At 33.4% G+C, this 17948-nt stretch overlaps 1 protein-coding gene across 2 annotated transcripts in view; it reads right to left on the reverse strand.

Moving 5' to 3' along the window:
- The window catches only part of INTS12 (integrator complex subunit 12), a 45006-nt gene that overhangs the window by 17872 nt on the left and 9186 nt on the right, over positions 1 to 17948 (reverse strand). For both annotated transcript variants that reach the window (XM_074273913.1, XM_074273914.1), the window contains exon 3: positions 2301 to 2453. In XM_074273913.1, the coding sequence (XP_074130014.1) occupies positions 2301 to 2453 (153 nt within the window). The remainder of the gene's footprint in view (positions 1 to 2300; positions 2454 to 17948) is intronic.

Below are 17948 nucleotides of genomic sequence, written 5' to 3' on the forward strand. Positions count from 1 at the left end.
AATGATGGAGAGAATCAGCTACCCCCAGAGAAGGAACACTGGGAAATGAGTGTAAACTGTTTGCATTTTTTGTTTTTCTTCCCAGGTTATTTATACCTTCTGAATTCAATTCTTCCTTTGCAACAACAACAACAAAAAAAAAATCGATTCTGCACATATATATTGTATCTAGGATATACTATAACATATTTAATATGTATGGGAATGCCTGCCATCTAGAGGAGGGGGTGGAGGGAAGGAGGGGAAAATTTGCAATAGAAGGGAGTACAAGGAATAATGTTGTAAAAAAATTACCTATGCATATGTACTGTCAAAAAATGTTATAATTATAAAATTAATAAAAATTTTTTTTAAAAAAGAATTCCTGATTTTAGAACAAAATATTAATGAAAAATTATTTTATCAAGAAATCTCTTGCTCTAAAATATTTTTGGTCCCTTTAATACGTATCTTTTAATGTGTCATTTACTGTAAAAGTGTAAATTTCTTGGTGATAAAAAGTTAAAGTACAAATGTTATGACACATGAGATGTTCAAAGGTCCAACTAAAAGCTCACATATTTGTTTTCTTCATGAAGGCTATTTACTACATATATAGGGCCAGTTATATTTGAAATAATCACTCATGTAAAAGAAAATGTGAACATAAGCAATATTCCACAAAGCTGTACCACACATTTTGAATGATAAACAGGAATATTTTGAACTGACATTTGCTTTCATTTTTCAAGTCAAGCTAGAAAAAAAGGGGCATTTCTGAAGAAAATAGTAATTAGTCATAAGGAATGGTACTTCTTATATAACTCAGGGATAAAATCTCAAAATATGACAGAAAACTGCAAAATCCTTGAAAAACAAAGTAAACTTGTCAAAATGATGAGTGAAGATGTTGCTTTAACAGTCACAATCAGGCTTATTCTGAATGAGAAACATTAAATGAAGAAGGCAAAAGGAGTGAACCATATATAATCCTTTGATCAATTTCTTTGACATGTCAATTTTCTAGTTCTTCATGTACTATTTATGAAATAGCTATTGATCAAATCCATATAAATTCACCCATTTTAGTGATTACATTTGAATACAAATGATTTTTATCAATTTCCAAAAACCAAATATATTCTTTAAGGAGCTCTACTTTTGACTCCAACTTAACTTTCATGACTTATTTCACTGTTTTTCTTTGTATGACTTCAATATACCAGCTATACCACCCTGCTGGCGGTTCCCTGATCTTATATCATATGTATGCATTCTGCCATCTATCACAAAAGGCAATAATATACTCTTTCCATATTTGTCTTCAAAATCCTTCTCTTCATTCCAGATTTATCTTAGATGCTACCTCCCTCACACCTTCTCTGACCTCCCCAGCTGAAAATGATCTGTATTTTATAATATTTTGTTGAAATATCCCTTCAGCTCAATCTTCTTTATTGATACATGTGTTTTATCCCTCCTATTATATTGTTAAATTCTGTGAAAGTGAGTCTGGGTTGGATTATATTTTTGGATTTTCAGAGCTTAGCTCACAATAGCTAAGTTCCTACCTATTGAAAGAACAAAGCTTTGTTACACTTGAGAATACTCAAGAACAAATACTGCAAGTTCTAAAAACAATTTCCAAAGAGAAGTTAACTTCCAAGGCTATGATATTGAAAGGAACAACACTTTAGCTGAGTCATGATGACTCACTTAATTTTATAAATGGAAGTCATTATGCACACCAATTTGGATATCTACAATATTTATGTGCATGGATAAGTCTTTCCTCAGTAAAACAGTAAATACCCTCTGTAATTCAGGAATAGCATCAGACAAGTTTATATTATTGTTGTTTGGAGAGGGGATGAATTACACCTTTAACCTATTCAAAGTAAAGAGCTTCAATTGAAGAAAATACCTGTAACAATACAGAATATTCTGTAGAGATTAAGTAGTTTGTCCATGGTAAGAGAGACAGTCTTTGTCACAGGCAGGGTGTGAAGCAAGATTTTCCTGACTTCAAAGCTAACCCATTAACTAAATTGCATACTTCATTAAAATTCTACTCCTTAATTCTCACATCGCCAGAATTCAAATTTTTATTGGTGAAGTTGTAAAAAGTTGCATAAGAATTTTCTAAAACTATGCTCTTTAATCAAAATCTCAACATATCAATCAAGAATAATTTATTGAGTATCTAATATATAATGTGACTGCACTGTGCAAAGAAGTATAAAAGAGATTTCCTACTTAGGCAATTCATGTAGCTCTAATTCCTATACTTAGTTAACAAAACATAATTAAAAAACCCTTACTTTATCAGCAGGCCTCTTTTCACTTTCTTTCTTCACCTTTTCAGTTGTGACAGGTTTGCCATTATTACTACCAGAAGGAAGACTGGAAGATGTTTTAGGTTCCTGCTTAATGGAAATTGCTTTTGAACCTGACACTTTGGGAGGTTCCACTTCCTAAATGGTAAAAATAAAAACAAACAGCATATAACTTTGAGTTTGTTATAACTCTTTACAGGTCATATAGTTGAGCAAATCTTCCAATTACAAAACTCATCAAGTTAGAAATACCAGGTAACAAGGAAAGTCACAAAATTGATATTTTAGGACAATTTTTAGTTAAGGCTCAAAAGAAATCTTCTTTCACAAGTACCTCAAAATTTATATTAAAAGATTTTCACATGATATTTCTGAAAATAAATGACAAATTTTTTTTCTGTTATATAACTAAGGACATGTTATTTACCTTTATACTTATACTTATGTCTTAAAACAAATTTTGAAATGATAGGACCCACACAGAAGGATGGTATGAAACAAATATTCAGCCCAAAACAATTTAGAAGGTCAGCAGGAAAGGTCTGTTGTATTAGAGTGAGAGTGGAGAACAGTCCACTGCAGGACATGCCCCAGCAAATCAGCAGTAGGCCTTCCAAGTAACTGAAACAATGGTGTCAATGATGGTTCTCAGTACCTCTGCCCATGGGAGCCAGATAACTGGTCAGCAGGAGAACAGAGGTCTCTTTGCTGGTACCAGGTAATGGACACCATCACATTGCCTATATTTCGAACTAAGATTCAGACTCAAGGAGAGGAAGAGCACTAGCAAACCAGAGTTTTCAACTATGGGGGAGCTGGAACACTGGTCATAATTCCAGGCTGAAAGAAAGTGGTCACTCACAAACTCCTTAGTTCTGAAAACTCTCTTAGACCTGAAAACTTACAAGCCCCTAGAATTATCTCAACACAAAAAACCTGAAGCTTGGTACAGTAGTCCTTCCACCCTGGAACCTGAACCCCCACTTTAACATGGAGTTAAAAGTCAAATAACAGACTGGGAAAATGAACTAAAAGCAGAAAAAGACTGACGATAAACATAACTATGCTGAAAAGGAAGACCAAAACACAAATTCAGAAGTAAACAGTCAAAAATTCTTGCATCCAAAGCCTCAAAGAAAAATGTGGCTTGGTCTTAGGCCCCTCCCCCCCAAAAAATTCTGGGAGATCACAGAAAGAATTTTAAGAATAATTAAGAGAGGGAGAGGAAAAAATTGGGAGGAGAAATGAGACTGATACAAGAAAATCATGAAACAAGTCAATAGCTTAGTAAAAGAGACAAAAAAATACTTAAGAAAATAACAGCTTAAAAAAGGACTGGGTCAAATAGTAAAACAAAAATGCAATGAAAAGCAAAATTGGCCAAATGGAAAAAGTACAAAAATTCACTAAAAAAAAGAACTTAAGAAAGTAGAATTATTCAAATAGAAAAGGAGGTAAAAAAGCTCACTGAAGAAAATTATTCCTTAAAAATTAGAATTGGGCAAGTGGAAGAATAATGAGTTCATGAAATATTAAGAAACAAACAAACAAATCAAAAGAATGAAAAAATAGAATAAAATATGAAATAACAAATTAACCTGGAAGTTATGATCAAAAAGAGTCTAGATAGCATCTTTCAAGATATTATCAAGGAAAATTTGATATTCTAGAACTAGAGGGTGAAACAGAAATGAAAAGACTCGACCGATCACCTTCTAAAAGAGATCCCAAAAGGAAAACTCCCAGGATTATTATTTGACTAAAATTCCAGAGCTCTCAAGTCGAGTAAGAAAATATTTCAAACAGTCAGAAAAAAAAAAAAAAAAAAAAACTAATTCAAATATTGTGGAGGCACAGTCAAGATAACACAAGAATTAGTAGTTTCAACATTAAAGGATTGGAAGTCTTGGGATATGATATCCCAGGGCTAAGATTACAATCAAGAATCACCCATTTAACAAAATTAAGTATAATAGTTGAGGAAAAAATAGATATTAAATAAAATAGAGGATTTTCAAGCATTCCTGAAATGCCTGGAATTAAAGACAAAATGTGTCTTTCAAATACATAATGCAAAAAAAGCATAAAAAGATCAATAAGAAAGAAATATAAGGGATTCAAGAAGGCTAAACTTTACATTTCTGCATGTGAAAATGATACTTGTAACACTTAAAACTTTATCATTCTTAGGACAGTTACAAGTATACTTAGAGTAGATGTGAGTTAAAGATGATGGGATGACTATCTAAAATATATATATAATTAAGAGTTAAGAAAGAAGAATACACTGGGAGAAAAGGAAAGATAGAACGGTGTAAAAGTACCATACATAAAAAAAAAAAAAAGGTGTGAAAGAGCTTTTATAATAGAAGGGAAGAGGGAGGTAGTGGGGAAGACAGAGGTATATGAATTCTCACTAGAATTAGCTCAAAGAGGCAATACCATACACATAACTGAGTATAGAAATCTATTTTACCATAAGGAAATTAAGAAAGGAAGGGGAAGTAGGAGATGAGGAGAAAGTACACTGATAGATAGATGGGAGGGTGGATGAGGTGAAAGAGAGGAATGCACTAGAAGAAATGGAAAGGGAGAAGTAGAATTAAATTATTTCATATGAAAGAGGCACAAAAAAGCAGTGGAGGGGAAGATGAAAGCAGCAGGTGTGAGGAGAGGGCATTCGTTAAATTTTACTCTCACTGGAAATGGCTCAAAGGAAGAATGACATGCACAAAAGTAGGAGGGAAGGTGATGGGTGTAAGGTGACAAGGCACTAATAAAAGGGAGGGCAGATAGAAGCAAATCAAAGTCATAAGAAAAGTATTTGAGATAAAGTAAAAGATCTAAAATATTGATCGTAGCTCTTTTAGTGGTAGTAAAGAATGGGAAATTGAAGGGATGCATATGAATTGGAGAATGGCTGAATAAGATGCTGTATATGATTGTGATGGAATGCTATTGCACTATAATAAATGACAAGCCAAATGCTATCAGAAAAAACCTGGAAAAGCTCTCATAAACTGATGCAAAGTGAAATAAACAAGAAAAGAAGAACACTATATGCAGCAATAGCAATACAAGATGATGATCTACTGCCATCAATACAATGATCTACTCTCATCAATACAATGATCTGAAACAAGTCTAAAGATTTTTATTTTTTTATTTTTCTGTGTTTTCTTTCATAGTCTGGCTAACATGGAAATATGTTGTGCATGATTACACATGTATAATGTATGTCAAATTGTTTGCCTTCTCAGTGAGGGCAGAGGGTTAGAAGAGATATTATGGAACTCAAATTTAAAAAAAAAATGAATGCTAAAAATTATTATTTGTAATTAAACAAATAAAGAAATTAACTATTAAAACTTCCTGCTTGTCATTTAAAACCATCCTAATCTATTCGGACTTCAGCAAAAAGTGACTCTACCAACTGAAAAAGTGAAAAAACCAATTTTGGAGCAAAGAAGTATTTGTCAGTTTCTTGTTTTTTTAAGTGATTAAATGTCATGTCACTGAACTTATACATATATTTTTATTTTCTTCAAAATAAATTTCTATTATTAGGCATGGACCCACACTTAACACCACATACCAAGATAAGATCAGAATGGGTCCCTGATTTAGGCATAAAGAATGAGATCATAAGTAAATTAGACGAACATGGGATAGTTTACCTCTCAGACTTGTGGACAAGGAAGGAATTTGTGACCAAAGGAGAACTAGAGATCATTATTGATCACAAAATAGAAAATTTTGATTACATCATATTAAAAAGCTTTTGTACAAACAAAACTAATGCAAACAAAATTAGAAAGGAAGCAACAAACTAGGAAAACATTTTTACAGTTAAAAGTTCTGATAAAGGCCTCATCTCGAATATATACAGAGAATTGACTCTAATTTATAAGAAATCAAGCCATTCTCCAATTGATAAATGGTCAAAGGATATGAACAGACAATTTTCAGGTGATGAAACTATTTCCAGTGATATGAAAGAGTGTTCCAAATCACTATTGATCAGAGAAATGCAAATTAAGACAACTCTAAGATACCACTACACACCTGTCAGATTGGCTAAGATGACAGGAACAAATAATGATGAATGTTGGAGGGGAGGATGTGGGAAAACTGGGACACTGATGCATTGTTGGTGGAGTTGTGAAAGAATCCAACCATTCTGGAGAGCAATCTGGAATTATGCCCCAAAAGCTATCAAACTGTGCACACCCTTTGATCCAGCAGTGCTACTTCTGGGATTACATCTCAAAGAAATACTAAAGAAGGGAAAGGGAACTGTATGTGCCAAAATGTTTGTGGCAGCCCTTTTTATAGTGGCTAGAAACTGGGAAAATGAATGGATGCACATCAATTGGAGAATGGTTGGGTAAATTATGGTATATGAATGTTATGGCATATTATTGTTCCGTAAGAAATGTCCAGCAGGATGAATACAGAGACTCTTACATGAACTGATTCTGAGGGAAATGAGCAGAACCAGGAGATCATTATATACTTCAACAACAATACTGTATGAGGGTGTATTCTAATGGAAGTGGATATTTTCAACATAGAGAAGATCTAATTCAGTTCCAATTGATCAATGATGGACAGAAACAACTACACCCAGAGAAGGAACACTGGGAAATGATTGTAAACTGTTTGCATTTCTGTTTTTCTTCCCAGGTTCTTTTTATCTTCTGAATCCAATTCTTCCTGTGCAACAAGAGAACTGTTTGGTTCTTCACACATATATTGTATTTAGGATATACTGTAACATATTTAATATGTATGGGAATGCCTGCCATCTAGGGGAGGAGGTGGAGGGAAGTTCCGAGGGGAAAATACGGAACAGAAGGGAATGCAAGAGATAATGTTGTAAAAAAAATCACCCATGTATATGTACTGTAAAAAAAAAAAAAAAAAAAAAAAAAAAAAAAAATTTAATTATAAAATTAATTAAAAAAAAAAGTTCTATTCCAAGGCTTCCTGTCACATGGCATATTGAAAATATGTCAATATATTTTACTTAATGGCATTTCATTTGATTAACTGGCAGATGTAAACCTCCAGTATTTCTTATAAAGTGAACATCCTGCAATATTCCTTTATAATTCTCTGCCTCTATAGATAACATTCCAAAAATTCATGTATTTTTCACATATAATCATTGTTAAGTCCAAACCTTTACTTCCTGTTTCAACTTTTAAACTAAGAAAAGAAATTAAGTACAAGGCATAGATCCCAGGGCAAGTCATCTTCTTTATAAAATTATAGCAGAGTACTATAATTAAATGAATTCTTTTGAGTACCTTTTAAACACAAAACATTTTTTTAAAAAAAAACTGGTCAAATTAGCAAAGCGAACAATTGCTATTAATAAAGCTTGTTTTGTATAATGTCTATCAGCTTTGCTCTATGACTATCTGAGTTTACTTGAGCTGAACTCCCCTCAACAGGAGTCACTGGGCAGAGGTTATCATTGAATACAAAAAAAGAAAAGGGCAGCAGTAAAATTAAGTCTCGGCAATAGGTTAAAGGACAAAGAACAGTAGCTTGGCTCTGACAATAAACAGAAATTGATGGAAACTAGGCCCCATTTTGACTCTTAGGTTCAATAATAGATTATTCTACCATACAACTCTGTCTTCCTCTTATTTTGTCCATTAAACTCATATGCTAGGATGATTTTCCAAAATCAGGTCCAACAAAAAGCTAAAGCTGGAAGAGGATAAGGTGATAGGAGTACTCCAGAGGGTCACTGAAGAAAGCCTAGAAATGAAATGCTGATACCAACTCTAGAAATGTTTGGTAGCTAAAGCTACAAAGTTTTGAAGGTTCATCTTTAATTCAAATTGTCTTGACTACTGTTTATGAATACTGTCCATTTTTGTGTTTACAAATTTTTTATCCTGAACTTAGACACTAAATAAAAGGGGCATTTCCACATACACAGTAGAATAATAACAATAAAAAAGATCATGCATGATATTGCACATTTCTTCTTTCAAATATAATAATAATAAAATCTACTGCAACTTCCAACATCATTCTTCTTTCTTCTTTTCCTTATATGCCTTTACTTTAAAAAGCACTTCACTCTTTTCTCTTTTATTTTTCTACTCTAGCCCAGTCCTCTTGCTTCCTTCAACCCTCTCCATTGGGTGGGGGAAAAATACCCTTGTAACAAATATGCATAGTAAGGAAAATATTTTCATATAGAGCCTGTCTAAAAATGTTTAGTTTATCTTATTCTATATCTTGAGTCTAATATCTTTCTGCCAAGAGGTGGACAGTATGTCTTAATTTTTAAAATTTCTTAATCCTTCTTTGTATCTCCAGTGCCTAGCACATGGTATATAACTGTTTCGTTTTGTTTTTAATTTATAGCTTTTTATATATAAAACCTATGCATAGGTAATTTTTTTAACACTGACCCTTGCAAAAAATTGTTTCAACTTTCCCCCTCCTTTCCTCCACCCCCTTCCCTAGATAGCAAGTAGTCCCATACATGTTAGATATGTTAAAGTATATGTTAAATGCAAAATACACACACACACACACACACACACACACACACACACACACACACATTTATACAATTATCTTGTTGCACAAGAAAGATCAGATTTTGAAAGAAGAAAAAATAAAAATGCAAGCAAACAGTAACAGAAAGAGTGGAATAATGTTATGTTGTGGTCCATATTCATTTCCCAGTTCATTTCTCTAGGTGTAGCTGGTTCTGTTCATTACAGATCAATTGGAATTGATTTAGATCCTCTCATTGTTGAAGAGAAGTATGTCCATCAGAATTGCTCATCATGTAGTACTGTTATTGAAGTATATAATAATCTCCTGATTCTACTCATTTCACTTAGCATCAGTTCATGTATGTCTCTCCAAGTCCCTCTGTATTCATCCTACTGGTCATTTCTTATAGAATAATAATATTCCATAACATTCCTATATCACAATTTATTCAGCATTCTCCAATTGGTGGGCATCCCTTTAATTTCCAGTTTCTAGCCACTATAAAAAGGGCTGCCACAAACAGTAGTAACACTGCTGGATCAAAGGGTATGCACAGTTTGATAACTTTTTGAGTATAGTATAGTTCCAGATTGCTCTCCAGAATGGTTGGATACATCCCAGTTTTCCCACATCCCCTCCAACATTCGTCATTATCTTTTCCTGTCATCTTAGGTGGTATATCTCAGAGTCTTAATTTGCATTTCTCTGATCAACAACGATTTGGTTTTATGGGCCAGAACTCTGAAACAAGATTCTTACAAGGTGTTAAGTCAGTGGAATTGATAAAGACAATGGTTATCTAGTTTATTAGCATGGTGCTTAATAGTTCTCTAGTTCAGTACATGTACTTAGTACTTAATATAGTTCTACAAGATTCACACCTATGATAATGGAGTACATAACAGTCAGCAAGGACAAGACAAGATTCGATTCCATCTTCAGTCAGGCTCCTGGTGGACTGAGAGATGCAGAGACACATTCATTCTATCATCCACCTTTGTGGTGACTGGAGGCTGAAGCACAAGCCCTTGGACTCAGATTCATTCCATCTTTATTAGCCTCATGGTGGCTGGCCTGGCCTCCTGCATTTCCCCCACAGAGACTAAGGCTGGTCTGAAAGGCTCTCAAGAAAGCTGGCCCAGGCCCCAGGCAATGAAAGTAGAATGTGAAGGAGATAATAAAGGATTTGGACTTTAACATCTGGCTATTCTTGTGCTGATTACTCTGATGAAAGGAAGGTTACACAGAGACCTCCAGAAAACCAAAGAACACTACAATTTGGAACACCTTTTCATATGATTAGAAATAGTTTCAATTTCTTCATCCAAAAATCTTCATATCCTTTGACCATTTATTAATTGGAGAATGGCTTGACTTCTTATAAATTAGAGTCAATTCACTATATATTTTGGAGATGAGGCCTTTATCAGAACCTTTAGGCAGATTGTCTTATTATCAGGTTTTGGTAATCATGGTAGTCATTGCAGTCATATGAAATTGTTGTTCAATCATTTCAGACTCCTCATGATACCATTTGGAGTTTTCTTGGCAAACAATACTACAGTGGTTTGAAGTTCCTTCTTCTTATTTTACATATTAAGAAACTGAGGCCTGTATGTGCCAAAATGTTTGTGGAAGCCCTTTTCATAGTGGTTAGAAGCTGGAAGATGAATGGATGTCCATCAATTGGAGAATAGTTGGGTAAATTATGGTATATGAATGTTATGGCATATTATTGTTCTGTAAGAAATGACCAACAGGATGAATACAGAGAGGCCTGGAGAGACTTAGATCAACTGATGCTGAGTGAAATGAGCAGAACCAGGAGATCACTATACACTTCAACAATGATACTGAATGAGGATGTATTCTGATGGAAGTGGATATCTTCAACATAGAGAAGAGCTAATCCAATTCTAATTGATCAATGATGGACAGAATCAGCTACATCCAGAAAAGGAACACTGGGAAATGAGTGTAAACTGTTATTTTTACCTTCTGAATCCAATTCTTCCTGTGCAACAAGAAATTCGGTTCTACACACATATATTGTATCTAGAATATATTATAATATATTTAACATGTATAAGACTGCCTGCCATCTGGGGGAGGGGGTTGGGAGAGGAAGGGAAAAAATCTGAACAGAAGTAAGTGCAAGGGATAATGTTGTAAAAAATTACCCATGTATATGTACTGTCAAAAAAAAGTTATAATTATAAAATAAAATAAAAAAACAAATGAAAGAAAGAAAGAAAGAAAGAAAGAAAGAAAGAAAGAAAGAAAGAAAGAAAGAAAGAAAGAAAGAAACTGAGGCAAATAGTTAGCCTAGTGTCACAGGAAATGTGTCTGAGGCCAGATCTGAATTTGGGAAGACAAATATTTCTGGTTTCAGGTCCAATACTCTATCTACTATACCACCAAGTTGCCCCACATGCAATTAAGTCTTTTCAAGTTATTTTTTATTAGGGCAGTGAGGTGATGCTCCACCCATTGCTACACAAAGAGGCAATGAAATGATTCAGAGGGATAAAGCATTAGGCTTGGAGGCTGAATATAGCCTATGATGCTTACTAGCTGTGTGACTCTGGTCAAGTCAGTTAACCTTTGTCTTCTTCAGTTCTCTCATCTGTAAAATAAGGACAATGATAGCACCTACCTCTGAGGTTCAAATAAGATAAAAATTGTAAAGCATTTAGCACGTGTCTGGCAAATAGCAAGTGATATGTAAATGACATGTAGGTTTAATTATCATTATGATAATAATCAATAGTAATAATCATGGTAAAACTATGTTTAGTGACTTTGAAGGCTAGTAGTACATGTAGTTTCAAATTTCTTTTTGAATTTGAAAACTTCAAATTCAAAGTCTTCAAGTGGCTGAAGCAAATCAGTTTTACCAAGTGTGCAACAGTATGACTATTTAATTCTTCCAAAAAATGTCATTTTCCTTTTAATCTTTGCCTATCTGACGAGTGTTGCTTTAATTTTAATTTCTCTTATTTTTAGTGATTTGCAGAACTTGTTCATATAGTTGATGATAGCTTGATTTCTTCCTCTGAAAACTAGCTCTTCATATCTTTTGACTATTTACCAATTGAGAGATAGCTCTCTTCCTTATAAATACGAAGCAATTTTTTTTTAAATAAAACATAGATATGAAACCTTCATCAGTGAAACCTACCACAAAGATTAGTTCTCAATGGCAAGGGATGCAGAGTGAAACTGAGAAACTAAGGATAACACTGAGGTTTTGTGCCTACGAGACTGGAAGAATGGTAGTACCTTTACCAATAATAGGAAGGTTCCATTTTGGACATATTGGATTTGAAAGGCCTGTCTGATATGCCCATGAGGCAGTTGTAGATGGATAACCATATTTCAACAAAGACTTCAGGACTGATCTGGTTATCACCAGCATTGAGATGAACTTATGAGTTGAACTTCACACACACACACACACACACACACACACACACACACACACACACACACACACACACACACACACACACACACGTAGTATAAAGTACTAAGCTATCCCTCTAATTTCTGCCAGAATGCTTTCTTGGAAGTTTCTGTCAAGTAGTGAGTCCTCTATTTCTAATGTGTTCCAGTGAGAGACTTCTATTTTTTAACCAACACTAAATCATTTCGAAGATTACTGCTTTATTGTGCAAATTGAGTTCTGATACTCCTAGACTCACTTTCTGACCAATATTTTTTATAATTAACCTTGAAATTCTTTATCTTGTTCCTCCAGATGAATTTCACTTTTCTTTCCCTATCACTATTTAGTATTCTTTTGGTAGTCTCATTGGTATGACACTGAATAAACATATCGATCTAAATAGTATTGTCTTAATTATATTTGCATGGTCATCTATAAACAATCACTATTTCTCTAATTTTATGTCTATTTTTTTATAATGTTTGATAGTTATATTCACATGTTATGTTTTGATCAATGGATCCTCAAATATTTGCGTTTATCTTTGTATTTTTGTATGTGCCACATCATAACAAAATTATTCTGAAAAGACTCTTTCTCTTCCTGTTTGGTCTGATGAGAATATACAGAAATGCTGTTTATTTTATATGGATTTATTTTATATCCTACAACATTGCCAATTTGTTTAAATTAATTTTAACTGATTCTTTGGGGTTCTATTAATAGATCACAAATATATAGAAAAAGTGATAGTTCTGGTCTCCTTATATATTTATTCTCTGAACTTTTTTTTATCTTGTTACAGTTAATATTTTTGACACTATAGTAAACAAAAATGGTGATAAAGGACAACCTCTAGTCTTTCTCCATTGACTTGATTTTGGATAGATGCTCTTTGCTGTTTTTATTCTTTTGTTTTCCAGGGTTTCAAAAGGAAACAAACCTTTTATCTAGTCAAGCAATTTTCTAGCAGATCACTAAATAATCCAGGGCAGCCAGGTGGTACAATAGAGTGCTAAGCCTAGAATCAGGAAAACCTGAATTTAAATCCTGCCTCAGAAACTATCTGTGTGACCCTACATAAGTCGCTTAACCTTGTTTGCCTCAGTTTTGCCATCTGCAAAATCTGCTAGAAAAGGAAATGGCAAATAACACTAGTATCTTAGCCAAGAAAATCCTGAAGAGTCTAACATGGCTGAAATGACTGAACAACATATATAATCATGATTTTTATTTTGTCATTAATATATTTTATTAAATTCTGTGCAATGATGGCATAAAGCCAGCAAATTAATAGAATATAATCATTTTAACATGCTATTTTACCTCTTTGCTAATATTTTATTTACTATTTTTACATAGATGTTCATTAAGGATATTGGCATACAGTATTCTGTCCTTTGTTTCTCCTTGGTTTTAGTATCGAGACCATGTTTGTATCATACAAAATTTGGAAGAATACATCGCATTATAACTGGGCAAAATAGTTGCTGATAATTTATTTCACTTTTAATGATTGTGAATTCTCATTTTTCATACAATTTGATTTTCCTTTTTTATGGGACTAATTCTTCATTTTATAAGATTAAAAAGAACCCTAGCTTTATTTTTTAATTCAATAAGTTTTTAATTGTGTTAGTCTTTTGTTTGATCTGTTTGAACTTTCACTTTGACATTTAGCTGGGATTTTAAATTTGTTGCTTTTCTATTTTTTAAATGAAACATTGTTGTCATTTTCTTTCATAAAACCTTCTATTTATAACTTATTGACCCACCATTTTTTAGAATAACATTATTTAGCTTGTAATTAACTCTAAATACTTTCAACAAAGGCCTTTATTAAATATAATGTTTATTGCATTCTGGTCAGTAAAAGATATGTTTAGTATTTTGGCTTTTCTGCATTTGTTTGTAAAGTTTTTCTGCCACAAAACATGATCAACTTTTGTAAAGGTTCCACATATAACTGAGAAATATATGAAGTATTTTTTGTTTTCAGTAATTGCCAAATATTTATCATCTTTAACATTTCTAAGTTTCAAGTTCTTAATTAAAAAAACAAACAAAAAAACTGTTTTGATTTTTTAATTTGACTTGTCTAGATACAAAGGAATATACTAAAGCCCCCAACTAACATAGTTTCACTATTTTTCCCTGAAATCCAATTAACTTGTCCTTTAAGTATCCTACGGTATATGGTGTGACATTATTGATATCTATGGGGACTTAGAGTCTCTGTTTCTTCTATCTTGTCTCTTTTTATCTAAAAACACAACTGTTATATCTGCTTTTGTGCATTCAGCTGAAGCATAATAGATTTTGATCCAACCTCTTAACTCAGTGTGAATCTTTTTTTTTTTCTAGTGTGCTTTTTGTAAACCATGTATTAGATTCTACTTTCCTCTGCTATCCTCTTTTGTTTGGTGGATGAATTCATTTCATTCATGTTCACTGTCACTCTCACATATTAATTGTGATTCTTATCCTAAAAGAGAACAGGAAAAAGTATATGCTAGGCAAGTGAAATCACCCTTACTTCACCTCCTCTTAGAAACTGATAGGGATAGTCCATGATTTGAACACAAAAACTTTGAAAATAGCAATTTTCTCTTTAACCACCAGCCCCATTTCAAAATCAGACCCTGTAGGTAATCCAATTTAGCTGAGCAATTACCAAAGAGAAGAACCATTTCCTTACCACTACCAGTTGCTGATAGGCTTATGATTACAAAAGTCATTGCATTGGTCTTAATCCACAAACTACTAGTTTTGCTTGCATCTTAGGCCTTACGGCCATTGCCTTGGGAAGAAAGCCCTGTGCAGCTATGATCTAACAACTGTTTCTCTGTGTGCTTATAGCCACACCTCATAAGCAGCCACAATTACAGAACACAGGATGAATAAAGTTCTCACTTCTAAATGACATCCCTTGCAAGTAGAAATATTATAAAGATGCATTGTGTCTCTTTTGCCATGACATCCTAAGGACCCAGAGAACCTTTTCATGATATGCAGCTGACTCCTTTTATATGACTTCTCATTAAGAGCAAGGATTGTCTTTTTTTCCCCTCTCTAGGTTCCTAGCACTCAGCATTGAGATTTGCACATAATGATTAATAATTATTTTTAAATTCATTCAATCTTTAGCTTAACCTTTTTTTCTCTTTCTCTGCCCCTCTATTTACAAAGGCCATAGCAGAACAAAGTTTGTTTAACATTAGTGATCTATAATTAAAGTGATATTTTTCCTTTATTCCTCTTCTCTTCCCTTTGCCCTATCTGCAATTACAGGTTTCAACTTTTTTCTTTTATTTAATAGTTCCTTCACACTCTTTAACTTTCTACAATGAGTTTTGTGTTTAACTGCTTCCTTACCTATCCCTTCTCCCTGTTCCTGTTTATTTCCCTATATATTTCCACAGAATGGTGTGTTTGTGTGTGTGCGCATAAACGCACATATGAATTTACATATTTGTCTCCTGAACTGTTTCCAGTTCAGATTATAGTACATGGAATTCTCATTTCCCTCATCACTTGTACTTTTACTCTGAGAGATTAAGATTTCTTCTATACATATTCAATTCCTTTCCCTCCCATTTCTTTCCCCTTCACATCAAAAGAGTAAAATAGAAACAAAAACATAATCATTTCCTCTTGACTCCCAAATGTCTCATTCAATTTATGACCTATAGGACACAAGGAATGGATTCTCCTTTCTTCTCCTCTTTTTACAATATAAATATTTCAGCACCATATAATTTCCTCCACTTGAGCAAATGTATTTATCTTTCTATATTTTTCTTGTCTCCTATGTTTGCATTTCAAAATTTCTACTCAATTCTGGTCTTTCTTATGAGGAATGTTTAGTAATCTTCCAATATATTAAAGATCCATATTCTTCTCTTGTAAGATTATACTGAGGCAGAGTATGGTACACAAAGCACAAGACATGGAGTCAGGATAATTTGAGTTCAAATCTCAATTCAGACACTTACTAGCTGTGTGAGCTTGAACAAGACACAATCTATCTACCTTAGTTTCTTTATCTATAAAAACGGGGATAATAATGGCGTCTGCCATCCAAGGTTGTTATGAATATCAAATGAAATATTTGTCAAGCACTTGAAATCTGAAAGTACTATGTGAATGTTAGATATTATATTACTATATTATTCAGCTTTACTATATATGTTATTTTGGATTGTAAACTTTTCTATTTTTCCTTTTCTAATAGTGTTTTCCATATTCGTCTTGCTTTTTAAAAAATGGCGTCTGCTAAATTTTTCCTAAGACCAAATATGCCTCATTAGTACCTGAATGCTTTCTTTTTGGCTGTCTCAAGTACTTTTTTGATGAACTGGAAGCTCTGTATTTCAGCTATTACACTCCTGCGATTTTTCATTTTGGAGTTTCAGGAGATAATTGGTATATTATTTTTATTTTCATTTTGTCTTGAACTATGGAATTTAGGCTTTTATGCTTTAGTCACAATTTTCAAGTAGCCTAATGATTCTTAGATTCTCTCTCAAGACCTGTTATTTAGATTGGTGTTTTTTGGTATTATATTTTTTTAACATTCTTTTCTGTTTTTTAATTTTTTGATTTCATCTGAAATATTTCTTACTCACTCAAGGAATCAGGGCTTTCTGTTTGGACCATTTTAATTTTTAGTAAGTTCATTTCCTGGATAAGATTTGCCACTAACTGTAGCTATGTATTTTCCTTGTTGTTCTTTCCTCCCTGGCTGTTATCTCCTTTAATATTGCATTTTATGTCATATCATTTTTGCAGGTCTGTGGACAGAGCAATATTTTTCTCTGAGGCTCTATCTGATTTTGTTGTAGTGTTAATCTCTTCTGGCTTTACCTCCTGGTTTTCTCTATTCACACAATATTTCTTCCCTCTGTCATTTTCCTCCACTTGCTCATATTTCCACTTTCAACTTCTGGATTGTGTTTTTTTAACTAGGCCCAACTCTGTTCCATCCCATACTTTTGGGTAGAGTGAGTAGGCTTTGTTTGCTCCTTACTGAGGAGGCCTTGTATTCTTCAAGAATTCCAGGGTTTTGTCAGTCTCCAATAGGTTATAGCTGTGACTCCTTCTATATCCTTACTCTTGTACAGTTCGGAATCAAGAGTTGGCTCTGCCTTTTGCTCATAAGGCCCCAAACACACACTGTGGCTTATGTTCCTGAAAAGACCCCAAGTGCTTTGCTTCCAGAGTTCTAGCTTCTGTTGTGGTTATAGCTGCAGTTTTGTGTGGGCTGCCTGTTCTGGGGGCTCTCTTGCTTAAGTATTATTCATTGATCTGGCCATATCTCTTGCCTCCCTGGGTTGATTTCTGTTCACATCATCCACAGGATTCTAGTAATCCATTTCTAAATAAACTGGACATATTGGATTATAACTATTTCTCTTTGGTTTTCTGTACCATTATTTCTTCTGAAGTTCTAGTGGGGTATAGTGGGGTATCTGGGGTCCTTTAGGTCTTAACATGCTGGCAATCTTTCCTTAAATCTAGCCCTTTTTATTATCAAACAAAATTCTTTTCCTTTCATTCTGTTTAATTCTTTAATTCCATAGACTAAGGCCTTTAGGAGTAAGGAAGACAAAAAAAAAAAAAAAAAAAAAAAAAAAAGAAAATAATATTGTTCT

The sequence above is a fragment of the Sminthopsis crassicaudata genome, chromosome 6 (genome assembly GCF_048593235.1).
Source record: "Sminthopsis crassicaudata isolate SCR6 chromosome 6, ASM4859323v1, whole genome shotgun sequence".
Taxonomy (NCBI): domain Eukaryota; kingdom Metazoa; phylum Chordata; class Mammalia; order Dasyuromorphia; family Dasyuridae; genus Sminthopsis; species Sminthopsis crassicaudata.